Here is a 16,305-nt window from a genome sequence, read left to right as displayed (position 1 = left end):
TCTTGGCAGACTACCCCAGCACATTGAGCAGATCCTCCTTAATTTAAGGAACTGCCACCCCTATTTTTCCTGCTGGGTGGCCCATTTGACACTGCACTCCCACAGCCATCATTATCACGTCCCTTTGAGCTTCAGATTCCCCTGATGCCCCTGACCCAGTCTCTACTCCCATTCCCGAGTAAAGACTGTTGCCTTGTCTTTAAGGCCATAGTAATTTTCCATCGTGAGTGTGGGAATTCTAGGTGCTTTGTTTTTATCCTTTCCTTGGTGAGCGTGCAAATTCCCATTAGGCATGTCAGGAAGGCTTATATCTTGTGGAATGTCCAAGTCACATAGGGGCCTTACACCTCCAACATGGTTGTATTTATCCTAGGTAGAAGTTCAATTGAGTCCTTTGAAATCAAACACTCCTAGATACCGCCTTCACATGTGTACATATTCCAGCACACAACTTATTAATGATGTGTATGCTCGGGTCTCAGCAGACAACATTGCTCTTGATCTAGAGCACATCTGTGATCTCTACAGGGATAATACAAGTAACAGGGTCCCCTGGGCATGATAGTATGTGTATAGTAGTGACTTATTAGGGATTTGTACGACCTTTCCTAACACTTCCCTCAATTTCTGAGAGACAGTGGCATATCCGCATTAAGGATACAATATATTGCTTAAATAGACGTCATATGGTGAAACAGTCTGCCAATTTCCAACCACCTGGATACACCTAGTTTCATCAACCAGAGTCTAATCATCATGTCTACCTTAGGTTTAATAATGCTCTGTGCCACAGCACCCCCATATGATGAGCAATTTGTGAGAATGATTTACACTATCCAGCAAGCAATACATCTCCCATATCCCGGAGACTTCGTACCATCTCCTACAACTGCTTTTCCAGAGTCGGTTTGTCCAAACACCACTGCACTCCATATTGTTGATGATCTGGCCAATAATACATTTCTAGCTCGGGGAAAGTCCACCTGACCCTTTTCAAACAGTACTTTGAGCATTGCAGTTGATCACAGCTGGGAATGGTTTGGAGGAGAAGTCTCAGGAGGACCGCCATCTTGCTAAGTGCCACACTCCACATTACAGATACAGCAGTTTGAGGCGAAATTCCACTGAGTGTTTCAGATACTACACATCAATATTTATATTGTGATCTCGGAGTGTCTCATAAGCACAATGTATCTGTACATCCCGATATCTAACACTCTGGGGTTTCCACACAAGGTGGATGGATGCTCAAGTGCTCCCTTTTGCTGTGCCTTTAAAGGTACCCTTTGGGAATAATACCAACCATTATTGACTACATTCCAAGCATTCTAATTGGCTGTCACCATCAGTATCCAGGCATTATTCCTTAGTTTTGCATAGATTCTACTGGTTCACAGTATTTTAAATGCCATGCTGGGTTTCAGCCACTCACCTCGCTCTCCCTTCTTCTGCCCAGTCTCTGCTGCCTGTCACAAGCTCCCCTCATGACCTGCTCTGGATGCCTCCAACATCTGCTGACCTCTGTTCTGCAGCCTTATACGTAACCGCAACAGAGAAGAGGTACTCACTCCCAACAGCTGCTGAGCATCCCTTGCTCGGTGGCCATCACAGAATTTCTTTTGCTCTCCAAACCAAATTGTCCTCAACGTTGCCTAGCACCCATCCATGCAGCTGGATTTTAATAGTATTATTGCCTGGAAAGTGGGTGATATGGGCTGTTCTGAGCTTGGAAGCTAGTCTCATGGGCCCAAGCTAATTATTAGCCTGGGAATGGCGATCCTGTAAAGCGACTGTTCAGTGTATAATTCCAGCTCAGGATCATTGTTTCTCACCATGCCTTCTTGTTTTCCTTTTCAGGACTCTGAATCACTGGATGGCTGCCTGCAGAGCACCCTTGCAGCCCTCTATCCTCCATTTGAGGCCACAGCTGCTACGGTTCTGTGCCATGTCTTTGACGTGGTCGAAAAGACGTACCGGGGCGATGGACTTCGCTACCTCATAGACTTCCTGATTCCAGCTAAACATATTCTGCAGTGCATTCAACAGGACTCCTGTGTAAGTACATTAGGATTATGCTGTAATATGCCTTTTATATCAGCATTTATGCCCTACAGCAAAGGTTCAGTGGCTCATAAACATAATTGTATGCTTATTTCAGTGTTTCCTTATGGGCTGTATGTGGACACTTCATAGCATTGTCCTCAAGAAGGTGGTGCAAAAATGAAAGTTCACATGTCCAGTTGAAGCTCTAAGCCTAATTGGAGGAATTTCCAAGAATATATGTATGTAGAATAGAAAGTGAAGTATACTTGTCATACATAGTGTAACTTGGGGGTGATCCTCACACACTTGATGGGAGACAGGTGTACACGTGCACAGCAATACACGTTTCTTACACTTTTTCTTACTGTTAAGTACTTAACCTGCTTCTACCTGTCTCCTGCAACCTTCGCTTACCTGACATCTGGATCACCGTGGGTGCACATCTGTGGCAAATGGACGTGGTAGGAAAGCCAGTGGTTAGGATTTACCAATAGCACTAGGAAAGAAACACAAGGTAGGGGCAGTAGCATAGTTCAAGGGCAACACACTTGTCTTGGAAACAAGACTGCCCTGTTAGACCTCTAAACTAAAATCGAGGAACTAAAGGACAATGGGAAAACAGCATTGCTACTCTTACTGGACTTGTCAGCAGCTTTTGACCTGGTGGATTATGCAGTTTCATGCAACCACCTCAAGCTCGCTGCCAACTTCACAGGGGAAGCCATAGCCTGGGTCCAATCATTCCTTGCCAACCATGAGAGTCTCCTCTACTTCCACATGCGCTGATCCCATCCAAATAACATGTGAAGTCCCACAGGGCTCCTGTGTCTCACCCACCATGTATAACATCTTCACCAAGCCACTGTTCGACAAGTTGGACAGACTGGGTGTCACCTACACAAATTATGCAGATAACACCCAGATCCTCATACCCCTTTTGGGCAACTACGAAATAGACCTGGCCTTGGTGAACAAGATATACATCCTCATTCAGACATGGATGGCCACACATAGTCTCTGCCTGAATGACGACAAAACCGAAATCCTTCTCCTCGGATCTGACCACAATTTAAAAAAACTCACCCCGGATTATGCATCTTTCAATATTGACAACAATATTATTAAGGTCATGCCAGAGGTCAAAACTCTAGGTTTCTACCTCGACTCTGCTCTTACCCTCAAAAAGCAAGTGAATTCCCTCGCCTCTACAACAACCTAAACCTGCAAACTCATCGGAGCTGCCAGACCATTCCTATCTAGCTCCAGCTGCCTTACTCTGGCTAATGCTCTCACCATGTCTAGACTAGACTATTGTAACGCCCTATACTCAGGAGCTAATAAGTCAGTCACCGACAAACTTCAGAGACTGCAAAATAATGCATTAAGAGCTGCCTTGAATATCCCACGCAGAGAGCATATCTCTAAACACCGGTCTGAATACCACTGGCTAAAAATTAAAGACAGAATCCTCCACAAAACCATCTCTGTTACAGCCAAATGCTTAAATAATCTGGCACCATCGTACCTAGTTGACAAAAATCAACAGGAGACACACGCTCCGGCCTATTAGAACTGCCAACACCTTTTTACTTGCAATCCCTAGATTCAAACTAACCACGGCGGGAGGATCCAGCTTTCTAGTCAAAGCTGCACAATTATGGAACACTCTCCCTACTTGCATTAGACGCCCATCACCCTACACTAGATTCAGAAGCAATGCACTCAACTGGCTCCACACCAATGACTTGTAATATCGACCTAGATTGTTCCGACCACTCAGATATCCAGCCTCCCCATAACTGACATTTTAGACATTTGTTTTGTTCTGTACTGCCTCTTACTTTTGTACCTATCTATGTATGTATGTATGTATGTATTAGCCTGTGTCAGGCACTGTAACTAAGCTTTGAATCTACTTATACTGTTGCGCCCGGCTGCCCAAGGACTTGGTGCGCATTATCAAATAAATAAACAAACAAAACAAAGACAGCGTTGAGTAGCATGAGTTCAATACCTCGTCCGGCGCTGAGAAAAAAAAGTAAAATGTTTAAAACAATAAATATCAACCACACACAAGGAAAGTTAGATGTATAGATACTTCCCTTCTACCCCAGAAACCAGAAGTTTTTTTTGTGTTTTAATAAAATGGAGGAAGCACATTAGGTACCACATACAACTCTATAACTATCCCTAAGCAACTGCAGTAAACTAAAAAAAAGAGTTGCATAACACTACAGTCCCTTTAAAAATCTAGAGAGTTCTATAAAAATATAAAAAACAGAGTCTTTCAAACATATCCAGAAAGAGTCCTTATAAAGTGCTCTTTAAGCTCCACACCAAACTCCTTAAGAGAAATCCTGGTCAGGGCTGTCTCAAGGTCTGTATTTCTGAGGGTGATGTTTTGTTACGCTTGTGTAATCAGCAATTAGGCAGGGCAGCAGAAGTCTGTTGGGGGGGGGGGGGCGAATTCCCTTTCAGCCCGGCTGCGTTTACCACGGGGCAGCCCGGCAATTTGCAGCATGCTATTGTTGGCCAGACGTGCTTTCAATGTTGGCACAATTTAGGACAAATAAACTTTTTTTCTGTTTTAAAGACCCCGAGCAGCATTGATATTTTGCAATTTCTACTGTTAAACAGATCTTAAAGTGGTTGGTGAATTCCCACCCTTTCAAGCTTTTCGTTGTTCCGTCTTTGGCGATGACCCTTGTCTTGATATTTCTGATGTCACATTCTTATCCTGTGAAGATCCTCATTGGGACGCCATCTTTCTTACGGCTACCAATACAGAGAGCTTGCGTGGACCCTCCTTTCCCATTTTCTCCTCCAAGGAAAAGGTGATTTTGAGGGTGAAATGTACATATCCTCCAGAGTTCCTTTCTCTGCTGCATCCTTCCAAGACTGGAACGACTCTGCTTTGATGTTTTCCCTGCTTTAAAGACTGTTGTGTTGATAACTAGCTGCTGGTTGGTTTTGCTGCCCTTGCAATTTCAAGGCCATTACCAGGCGGACGATCTCTAAGGATATTGCCATGTGCTTTAAGACTTCCTTTGAGCTTACTTGTAAATTGGTCCCTGATGTCTTCAGAGCCCATTTGAAATGGGGTCAGACCAATACTGCGTTTCCTGGCTGGACATCTGTCAATTTGCTACAGACATTTGCCAAGCATTGCTGTTTGTACTCTATGGCAGGAGAAGACACCCACTTTAGCTGGTGCATCTTGCAGAAGATTATCATTTAGGATATTAGTTCCTGGTATTTTGTTGTCCACCATCCCGCTTCTGTTACTACTTGAGGAGCCTTACAAAATATGAGGCCTCAGTGGGAGAAATGTTTCCATTTGGATAGCAATTTACCTACCTTTTGGCTATGCTCTTTTTGATGAATGCAATGTTCCTGCCAAACATTTCTCATTGCCCTCACTCATACCCATCACTCCTTCATGTAACTGCGAGTACACGCAACCATGGCTGTATCTATCATGTCTTTTCTAACATCTAACATTTGTTTTTACTGCTGTTTAGCATGGGCAATTGGGTGGACCCGTAGTAAGCTAGCAAATGTAGCGCTTTACCTGTATGTGATTGCCAGCTCCAATGGTGCCCATGCTGGCATGCGGGAAAAAATCTTTATACTGTGAAATGTGCCCTGGGGGCAGGTTAAAGTTTTACGGATCTCGCCTGGAGCTGTTTTAAAAGTTGAGGAATCTGTGAAAGATAGTATAAATCATAATGAATATTACTAAAGTTAAGTAATTATTTCTTTCTCTCTAAGAATCCCATCCTGAATTGCGCACTAATGATGTAAAAAAGTGCATTAATTCATTCACTGTCGTTTTTTACTACATATACTTATTAAGCGATTTGGGGCAAAATCAAGTAACATTTATAGGAATAAGATAAGAACAAAATCCATAGCATAAAACACATAATGAAGCCCAGAGTAAAAACTGGAGTAAGATGATGACGGAAAGAGTATATGCCGATTACCCAATAGCAGTCCCCACTCCGACTTAATCTTTCTTGTCTCATTGCTTGATACATTCTTCCTGAAGGGAAACTTTGGATAGTGGCCCCACGGGGAATGTTGGGTAAAGAATAGGGCTAAGGAGGCCTTCTATCCGGTTCAGCCAGCACACACATATGCACTTTTAACTGATATAGGGTTTTTAATGGATGATTCCTGTATTTTTAATAGGGGATTTTTGTATTTTAAGGATGATCGATTCCATCAATGCAGGGTTTTTAGTGGTTGACTCTTGTATTTTAACAGAAGATTCTTGTATTTGATTGAGTTCTGTATTTTAATGTTGTGAAAATGTAGTGTCTATATGGAAATATTTTAAGCAATAATCTTAACTATCGTGTGGTGTAAATGTTAGTAACCTGTATCATTGAAAATGTTTTGTAAAGATTATTTAAGAATCGTATACAAATAAAGAATACAAAATAAAACAATAGGGCTATTTTGCCCCTTTCTCTCGTGTGGACTAAGCACAATTAGGCCACACAAGTGGTAAATGTGGCAATCTACAAATACTTTTAATAACAATCATTTTGCTTGGAATATGACATCAGGATTCCTGTGTTGGGGGATGGACGCACACTTCGCGAAACATATGGAGCAAGCAGATAGTTGAAGTGACAATAAATGAAGGAGTCACGCTATTGGGCAGGTTTTGAGTGTGCATCTAATTGGTGGTGGGTTTCAGACTGGCCGAACAGTTGAGGTATGTAGGGGACTAAAAGTAGAAGGCTAGGGGCAGCAGTGGGCTGCTCATGGCACTGTAGGAAGGATGCTGGTGCCTTGATGAGTAGGGGTTATAAGGTGGCCTGTAGTTACTGGTTACCACCTCTGCCGATGCAAAAGCTGGGATTCCTGCCAACAATTTTAGCACGTTGATTTGCAGCATTCAATTAAAAAAGCAGCACACTCTTGCTGCTTTTTTCTGCTGTGGAGGGCAATTTTGATTCAATTGCTGTGTAATAAGGACCTTGGTAGTGCTAGCCAGACGTCTGGCGCATGAAATGAGAGAGCCTAGATTTCCGCGTAAACCTGTATTCCCCGCCCAACCTTGTGCCGGCAACCAACAATATTAAGCTTTTCTCTTTACATGAGCTTTTCAGGACATGTTGACCGTAAAGTCTTAACAGATATCCATGAACGTGGCCTGCCTTAGTTTCAAGTCCTGCCCCAGAAGTCATAGTTGTGATGCACAAAAGATTTACCATATTTTATAGAATACTAAAAACACATAAGATTTGCTGTAAAATTACATCTCACACATACTTTTCTTTTGCACGATTTGCAGAGTTTATACCATTTCTGTTTTGCTTAAACATGGAATAAATAGGCACAGAAATCCTTGAGAAGCTGATTATGCCACCAAAATGAGTTCCTTGAGTGTTAAGGCTTTACTTGCTTTTTACACGTGTTAATCTCTCCCGGGTTAATAGTCACTTTCTGTTCCTTCAGAAGTCTTTCAAGTGCTGCGTTGACACATCATGCCATGGTAGTGGTGTAGCCCCTGCTTTTCTATGCCTGGTCCGGGACCAGGTGGACTTTCCTCATGCCAGACCATGGATGGACTACACTGGAACCAACCACTCCCCACCTTCCAGACCAGCTGGACAGGAAGGAGCACTACTTGCAATTTAAAAGATTTTATAATGGGAGATGAGCTTCCCTACGTGACACTTGACACCAAGATGGATTTGTTAGGGATCCCCACTGGGGCCCCTTTTTATTTATAAAACACAACACTATGGACCTCATAATAACCCTGCTGGTCCGGTAACAACAGACCAGCAGAGTACAAGTTTGTGGGCCGGGTGCCTTTCCGCCCGCCAAGTCTGGCCTGGCGGGCTGAAAGGCACCCCCTCGCACACATTGACGGTAGCACCGGCTCTATTATGAATGGTGCTACCGTCTTCCCCATTCCCATTGAGTCCTATGGGACTCAAAGGGGAATGGGGAGGACCTGTTTCTGACGCCTGGCTTCAGGGACTGCCGGGGCTGTGATGCCCCAGTGATTCCCCATTGCCAGGTGCCAGAAAAAATACACAACACCAGCGGCAGCCTGCAGTTTTCACCGGCACGGCTACCGCCGGAGTTTTAATGAGGCCCTTTATCACTATAAATATTTCCCACTCTAAAACCATCTTTTCTATTCCTGAGGCATGATTTCCCTTTGAGAGATCTGCCCCGTCAGCCAACACTCCCTGCGGCGTCCAAGGTAGAACATAGGGTGGAACTGATGGAACAGACCCCTACTTCATGCCTGGCACCACCCACTCTGGAGGAGGGCGAAGAGAGGGTTCTAGTGGGTGATCCACCCACTACACGGCCTTTGGGAGGCCACTGCTTGTCCTTTTCTTCTCACGCCAGGTTACTCCATAACACCTCTTTATCTATCCCTCTTAACCAATTCCATATATATTCCCTACTTAATTACATGCATAACTGGCCTCTGTAACTCTATAACTACTGACCCACCGCAGTTTCGTTGGTGGTGCCTCCTCGTCCACTACATGGGGCACCACATCACACAGGAACCAAGATTTCTTCATCTCCAGGGTAGCCCTGTCCAACATGTGGGACTCCCCGATCACCACTGCATGGCCCGCCGCATTACAATATAGTTCTTTGGCGGCCCCCAAACCAACATGGGACCGACAATGACACCGCTGCCCCCTACGTGTATTCTTTCTTTGAGGCCGCTGCATCCGCCATGTGGGGCCGCCGTTACCACAACTGATCCCTGTGGTAGTTATTCTTGGGCAGCCCCCATGCCTGGGGGAGGCGGGGGCACTAATGCCACCGCCACGACTGCAGAGTAGTCTTTTTTTTTTTCTTGTAGCACGCCCACTTTCTTATCTGCGCCTGTGTGGCTTAAGGAGTCGGGCCAGCTCCTCTTCTCGGTTCTCCGGCTGGCGTGCTGGCACTCCTCCACTCTCCACCAGGGCCGCAAGTACGCAGCAACCTGGGGCTTTGCTTCACCACCCCGCCCAACATGGCAGGACGGACTTCAGCTACCTCCTCCCCCTCTTCACTTCCCGGGCCGCACTGGCATACAGAGCCCAGGAGAACTTATCTTTTCGGCCTGCCACATCTGAGCTCGGGGTAGGCAGTCACCATAGTACTTACTCATACAATGCAATTGCTCCACAACAAAAGACTACCAGAAACAAACATACAAACTTGATGCCAAACTTGGAGCCAGGGGTTACCCAATACAAGTTATTAAGCAAAGCATGCACACAAACGGGCCAGATGTACCCCAAGAGAGGCACTACTAACGCCAAAAGCGAGAAAACCCCAAGAGGAGAGATTGATGGTTGTAGGTATATACACACACCAAACTACTACGATCAAGGCAACCATCAAAACATTCTGGCCACTGGTCCAGACAGCTCTTCCCACCAAACCAACACCTCTAATGGCCCTTAAAAGATCTAAGAATCTTAAAGACTATTTGACCAATTCATGCGTCTGAAGTCCTAGTAGTTGAAGCACTTTGTGGAATATGAGACACATAACAGACCATTTCCCCTGTGGCACATGCAGTGTATGTCAATTCACAAAGAAAATGCCAGGCTTTGAGATCAAGGGCAGGACATGGCCCTTTAAACATCTCTCAAATTTTAAAACAGCAAATGTTGTGTATTTTGTGCAGCGCCCATGTGGGCTCATATATGTGGGTCAGGCAACTATGCCAATCCACAAAAAATTGTTGAACATCGTTCTAAGATAAGATGTAAGACAGCCTCAGCCCCCATGGTCCCTCACTTTGTATACCACCAACACTCACAGGATGAAATATGGTGGTGGGTGCTAGAAGTAGTAAGCAACACACCAAACACAAATGCATTTCTTGACCATAAAGCGGGCTGGTGGATCCATAAACTGAACACAAACATGGAAGGCCTCAATAAGCTATACAACGCCTCATGAATATGAAATGCATCACAAGTCCTGTTGCCCCACACATTTTGGCTTGCCCTAACCACATGCATTTGAGGCATTTTTGTTTTTGTTTAATACACCTAGACCTTCCCTATCCATTCTATATCTGCACAAGCGATAGTCGGCTTAACTTAGGACTGCAACACAGTTGATCTCCATGCCCATTTTCTCTGATCAGGAAGAATTCCATTTGAGCTGATAACTCTTCCTTACCCCATTGCTCAACCTTGATATACAATTTCCCCACTCCATTTGTATTCTAAGACTCTCAGGCCGGTCCCATGCCTTCACACGGCACATAGCAACTGTGCATTACACCAATACCGGATCCCCCATCCCACTCATCCAGTATGGACCCGCGTAGAACATGCTGACCTATATCATGTTTCTTCCCCATCAGAGGCACTACGATTATCGCAGGGTGCTATACATATTAGCGCTAGTCAACCTGACTTACCAGACTTCCACAGCCACTGCAACAGCCGAGTCATAGACAGTTGCCGGAACGTCAAACCGCAAGACAGGTAGGCCATTGTCATATGGTCGTTCAGGGTTCTTTAAATGTCAACCTCCTAAAACCAGAATTTATTTTTGGAGTAGACCTGCATCAAGATACACTTCTTCTCCAGTCTAAACAAGTAGTGATATGCACTAGGATTCACTCCTGCCTCAACCTAAACAAGTAATATAGCTACCACACTGGTACATCATACAGTGTGCTTACAGGAATCGAATTGAATGTGTTTTGAACTGTATGTCATGTATTGATTTATTGTATATATTTTAATTTGTACAAATCGCCATGTATTAGTTTTACGTATTTTCACTCTGTGTCGTATTCTTTTCGAGATTTTTTTTCTATATTTGTCCCTTTATGTTAGTAATCCTATGCTTTCACATTATTATGAATATATGAAATTGGTGTAAACGGGTACAATGAATAAATAAATAAATAGATTTATTTTTTTACAATATACACTGATGAATAAGGATGCGTATCTTGGAAAAAACAAAAAAACAAAAAAGTACTTTCCTCTGGTTCTCTTTATGCATTTTGATTATATAAAATTATGTTTTAATTATCAAATATATGTTGAGAAACCACCCAAGTAATTAGTCCCCACGGCATGGCCAGGTCTCCTAGTGCAGGCCGCCACACTCGCACAGCCCGGGCTGGGGGGGCTCTTCTTTCATCCCGAAACGCTCCACACACGTGGGTGGGCCGACAGCTCACCTGGCGCACTGAGTGCCTTGGCTGATCTGGGCACGCAGTCCAGGTCCACAGTAGATGTTTGGTCGCACCTGGCTTATGCCCAGTTTTAAAAATGCCTTTGGCCTACGGGTGGCACGCTCGAGGCCATGTTCTCCCGGGAGCAGATGGTCGCTGCCTCCTCCTTCGTGTTCCTCTAACTGTAAATTCAAATTTTTTTCCAGAGGTTCTCTTGCCTGCCCAGCCCGCTCCAGGGCAGAGTAGCTCTGTCCATTGTTCTCTTTCCCTTTTAGTTTGGGCTATTAGGTGTCGCCTGCGACACCTATAAGCCGAAACTATTGCATTGGAATGCAGAAGGGGATGAATGGCAAATGAGGAGGAACACACACAGCCCGTAGGTATTGTAAGGTTTTCTGCCCGCCCATCGACTGCCCATGGCCTGGCTAATCCCTATGGCCATTCCCACCCAGTTCTTGCTTTTTCCCGCCCAAAACATCTCCTCAATGGAACTCTGTGCTTGCTTTAATTAAGCCTTACCATCAAACGTTGCACTCAAAATGCCTGCAAGTGTTGTTTCAAAGCAGTCTTCTGATAGTTAATGTCTTAATTGGACTTGTAACCCACCTACTGGTCATATGGTGTAATAAAAAGTTTTACCTGGGCTGCCTTCAACAACTGGATTCATAAGTCTTCTGCGTGTCCTTCACTGAAGTTGTGTTAAAAACAAGCATTGGCAAAGCCTACAGTTTTGGCTTGTCCATAAGTATTAGGCATTTTCCAGGCACTGCTATTAGATGGCCAGGTGCTTGTGCCATTTTGCACCTGCTACCATCAATGGCCAGGTAATACCACTACGGCTGTGCCTGGCAAGTGCATTTCCCATGCCTACATAAAATCCCAAACTGTTGGCATTGCCAGTGCTCGTTTTCACTTGCATTCCATCCAGCCCTATTGTACAGTCCTGAAAGACAGATAAATCCATGTAGTTGAAACACACACATTAAATAAAATATTTTTCTCTCAACCCTGGTATGTGTTTTTTTTTTTCTTTATTCCCCCCTACCCGGGCCCAGTTTGAGCAAGGGGCTACAAGTGCCCTAGCTCCACAGTTGATCAGTGGCTTCCAACTCCTCCCATAATGGCTTGGAGTGCTGTTGTGTTTAGCCTGCAGCCCGGCATGAAAACCCTTTTTTACTGCAGTGCGATCGTCTAGGGGGATTAATCCTAGATGTGACAGTCCCCCATTGGGGAAGATCAAGGTAAAAAGCTTGAGAATAAAGTGGGGGACAATTCCTGACTGATAGGCCATTGTTCCACACTCACCTAGTTACTGCTAAACTGTTTAGTGTGATCGCACGCGTGGCAAAACTGCTGCACGTGCGGTCCTTCTTGTAACGATCTGTCCGCCCCAAGCTCGCACTATGTGAGGAGATCTTCAGGTCACCTCTGCCTTGGGAAATTAAGGTGTTCGCCAAGGCGAGAGTCAAGTCTAAGACACAGGTAAGTTTAATGCCCTATGTAGATAGGGCATTAAACTTCTCATAAATTGATATTGTGTGGAATAAATATTATTTCAGAAATATTTAGACCACTGGGCGCATGAGTACACCCGAAGGGTAACTTTTTTCAGAAATTGCCCCTTCCTAATGGAGTAGAGGAATCAAGGACTCCATTGTTACCCGGGTCAATGCGACCTCATATACCAAGTGCCAAAATCAAGACATAGGGCACAGAGTTCTATTTCACAAGTACCTTGAATAGATTCTTCACCGTCTCATGGACTAAGACACAGGTAAGACCAGCCTTTTCTAGGGCACCTTACGTGGGGGCCAATCTCCCAGGGTTTACTGTGCGCTAGAGGGTTTGCACAGACCCTTTCCCCTTCTGTTTCGGAGGGGCCAACTGGACAAAGTACTGAGTTCCCCCAAGGGACTGCCACCGTACACTGGATTGTTGCACCAACGGGTGACCGTTTAACTGCTCAGGGGTACCCTATGCAGTGCACACCCAATGCCCATACAAACGTGCACAGGAAGGAGCTCACTTCAATCTGCATAGGTTTAACGGTCTCACCTCGTGCCTGATCAAAAGAGCACATGTCTATGGGAGGGAGTGCCCTCCTAACCACCACGTGCTGCTCACTGTGACTGGTGTCATGAACACCAGCACGGAAGTGAGGCGGACCTTGACAGCTGCCCATGCCTAAAGGTCGCACAGACACCACACCCTGCCTCGGAAGTGGAGTGAGGTACAAACAGTTTTAAAAAGCTACACTGTCTCTGGCACTGCCTCAGGTGCTACACATGCACTCATTCGAACCACGGGTCCAGCAGACGGCTAACTTGGTGCTCCCTCTTGGCACGTGTTGCATGCACACCCTTTCACATATGGTCCAAGCACTCGAGCACTGTCCCAACAGCCCATTTGTGCTACGGGCACGTCAGAGAATGCTATCTGGCCCGGCAGATTAACCACTAATGAGCAATTTCAAGGAGTTCACGACCATCTCCGACTAGAAGTTCTTCTTTAAGGACATCATGAGGGAGAAGCTCCAACTGGCTGAGCCCCCACCAGTAGTTGGGTAACCACAGGTCCCCACTGAAGTGCCATCTGCTTCTATCTTGCTGGACCTTCACAGAACCCTTGTCTCCCTGGATTCACAGCAGTCTGCGGATGTGTACGAAGAGGAGAGGGATGAGACACCAAACTCCATTAGAGTATTCCATGAGAGGATGTCCGACATGGCGGTTTTGGAGATGGCTATTCCAGAGGCTCCCTTTTTAGAAACAGGGGTACTGGTGGAGGTCCTCAGCTGGAAACCAGACAAGACAGAGCTCCCGCTGCAACTAGACATCTGCAATGTGTCTCCAACGGTCAAATGCTGGATGCCCGGTATACCCTGATCCCTGCAAAAACTCTGCACATGAGCTCAAATCCACAGGTCCACTCTGAAATGTCTCCACTACTCTGGCACAAGGGAAATGGGCTTCTTCCTCATCCTCTGAGACAGTCAGCCTCTCCCTTTCCTCATCCGTCGGGCAAACAATGATACTATCTTAGCAACCTGCAATAACAAATTGTAGAGAGAAATGGAAGACTTTGCAGAAGACCTTGGTGATGAAAGAAAGGAACAGTTCCTGGCCAGCCTAAGGGAATCAAGAATGGTGACGCACAACATGCTGGATTCTGCAGCATATCATGTGGACACAGCAGTCATGTATGAGGCTAGACCTTTGCAGTATAGCTTAGCTGAAAAGCACCATGCTGCTTCCAGAGGTGCAGGAGAAAGTAAGGCCTCTCCCCTTTGCTGGCTTGACCCTCTTTCACTCAAAGTACCGACTAGCTTATGAAAGAAAAAGCATACCCCCTAACCATCAAAAGCCTGCCGGCCATTCCCAGGACTGTTAAAAAAAGAAAGCAGTCTCTTCAAGTCATCAGGAGGATTGAGGGGCTTCCTGGCTGTTCCCAAAACAGGAATAGGTAAATCCAAAGCCCGATTATCGAGCGAGGCAATGACCCAGAATCGGCAAACGTTTCATGAACTTGATGTCGACCCAAGCTGAAAAGCCTAAGGATTGACATTGCAAAGGCCCAACAGCACTCAACACCAGTTGGCGGGCGGGTTAACCTCCACCTTCCACCGTGGATGGAAATCACAACGGACCCCTGGACCTTGCCTGTAGTGAGGAGCAGATTTAGACTTCCCATCTTTTTCTCCCCTTGCTAACCCCCCCAACAATTGTCATCAAAGCTCTGAGTGGGTCTGCAGGAACTGCTGAAGTTGGATCCTGTCCTATAGAACAGATTCATCTGGAGAGCCCCACCACCCGATGGTTACTTCTCACACTTCTTTGCTCTTCCAAAAATGGACACAGCGGGATGGCAGACAATCCACAATCTGTTCGGCTTCAACTAATATCTTGCTACAGAGAGGTTCAATATCATCTCTCGGACAGATTCTGTTGTCTCTGATAGAAGGGGATTGGTTATGTGCTCCATATCTGCAAATGGACTGTATGCGCATACCAATCTGGAAATCCCACAAGCAATTTCTCTGTCTTTCTATCCAAAACACTCAATACAAGTACAAAGTCCTACCCTTTTAAGCTCAGCACCAAGGGTGTTCACCAAAGTAATGGACTCAATTATGTCCCACCTGCACCTCCAAGCGATCCACAGATATCCATGGCTGATCTGTGCTGCCATACCCTTGCGGGTGGTGAGTCGTCAGTCATGTCATCTGACTGCCCTTTGCAGTGATCCTCAGTATCAACTTGGACAAATCAACACTCATCCCCGCCCAGAGAATACAGTACATTGCTATGTTTTGAGATTGTGCTCAATGGAGTGTCTCCATTTGAGAGCAAAGGATCCTATGCATAGCCTCTATGTGCACGGAATTCCTGGGGAGAACATGCCTGCTGGCAATAACATTTCAGAGTCTGCAGGGGCCGATGCCCTGCTGCGTCATGGTTGTCTCCATGTCTGCCTACATATGAGACTAACATAACTTCACCTTGCAGCATATTGGTCACAGAATTAAATCGGATCAGGATCTGGTATGAATCCCTGTTTCTTTGCATTAGAATCTGCAATGGTATGCAGGAAGACTACCTCCCATGCTCACCTACACCCCCTACCAAGACCTTCTCCATGGACTCGAGGCTCTCGGGTTGCGGAGTGCTCATAGACTGGTGGGAAGTCCACAACCTTTGGAGCTTTTTATAAAGGATTTGCTTAGAATTGAAAGCCATCTTCCACTCCATGAAGGCCTTCGGGCCCCATCTGCAGGATCGACACATGCTGATTTACACATACAACACCACAGCCATGTTTTATCTGGAAAGAAACAAGGTGGCATGAGATTGTGCAACCTTTGTCTACTACCCCTGGAAGTTTGGAAGTGGTGTCTACAACTCTTGATTCTTCCAGTAACCTCTCACTTGGCTGGGGAGGAGAATATCAGAGCAGGCACCCTGAGCCAGCAGTCTTACGCACCCCAGTAGTGGGAGCTGTACGAGGAGAAGCTGTCCCTGATTTTCAGAGCTTGGTGTCCCGGATACGCAACCTCTTCGTGACTTAGCGAGCAA

General features: G+C 45.6%; 1 protein-coding gene across 3 annotated transcripts in view; it reads left to right on the top strand.

The window, feature by feature from the left end:
• The window catches only part of LOC138447912 (pleckstrin homology domain-containing family G member 4B-like), a 1,180,303-nt gene that overhangs the window by 336,954 nt on the left and 827,044 nt on the right, over positions 1 to 16,305 (top strand). For all 3 annotated transcript variants that reach the window (XM_069604450.1, XM_069604440.1, XM_069604433.1), the window contains exon 2: positions 1,858 to 2,055. In XM_069604450.1, the coding sequence (XP_069460551.1) occupies positions 1,858 to 2,055 (198 nt within the window). The remainder of the gene's footprint in view (positions 1 to 1,857; positions 2,056 to 16,305) is intronic.

This window comes from Ambystoma mexicanum, chromosome 1p (assembly GCF_040938575.1).
Source record: "Ambystoma mexicanum isolate Mex_15411 chromosome 1p, UKY_AmexF1_1, whole genome shotgun sequence".
In the NCBI taxonomy this organism is placed as follows: domain Eukaryota; kingdom Metazoa; phylum Chordata; class Amphibia; order Caudata; family Ambystomatidae; genus Ambystoma; species Ambystoma mexicanum.
Note: the sequence above shows the minus strand (reverse complement) of the source record. Positions and strands in the feature narration are given on the sequence as shown.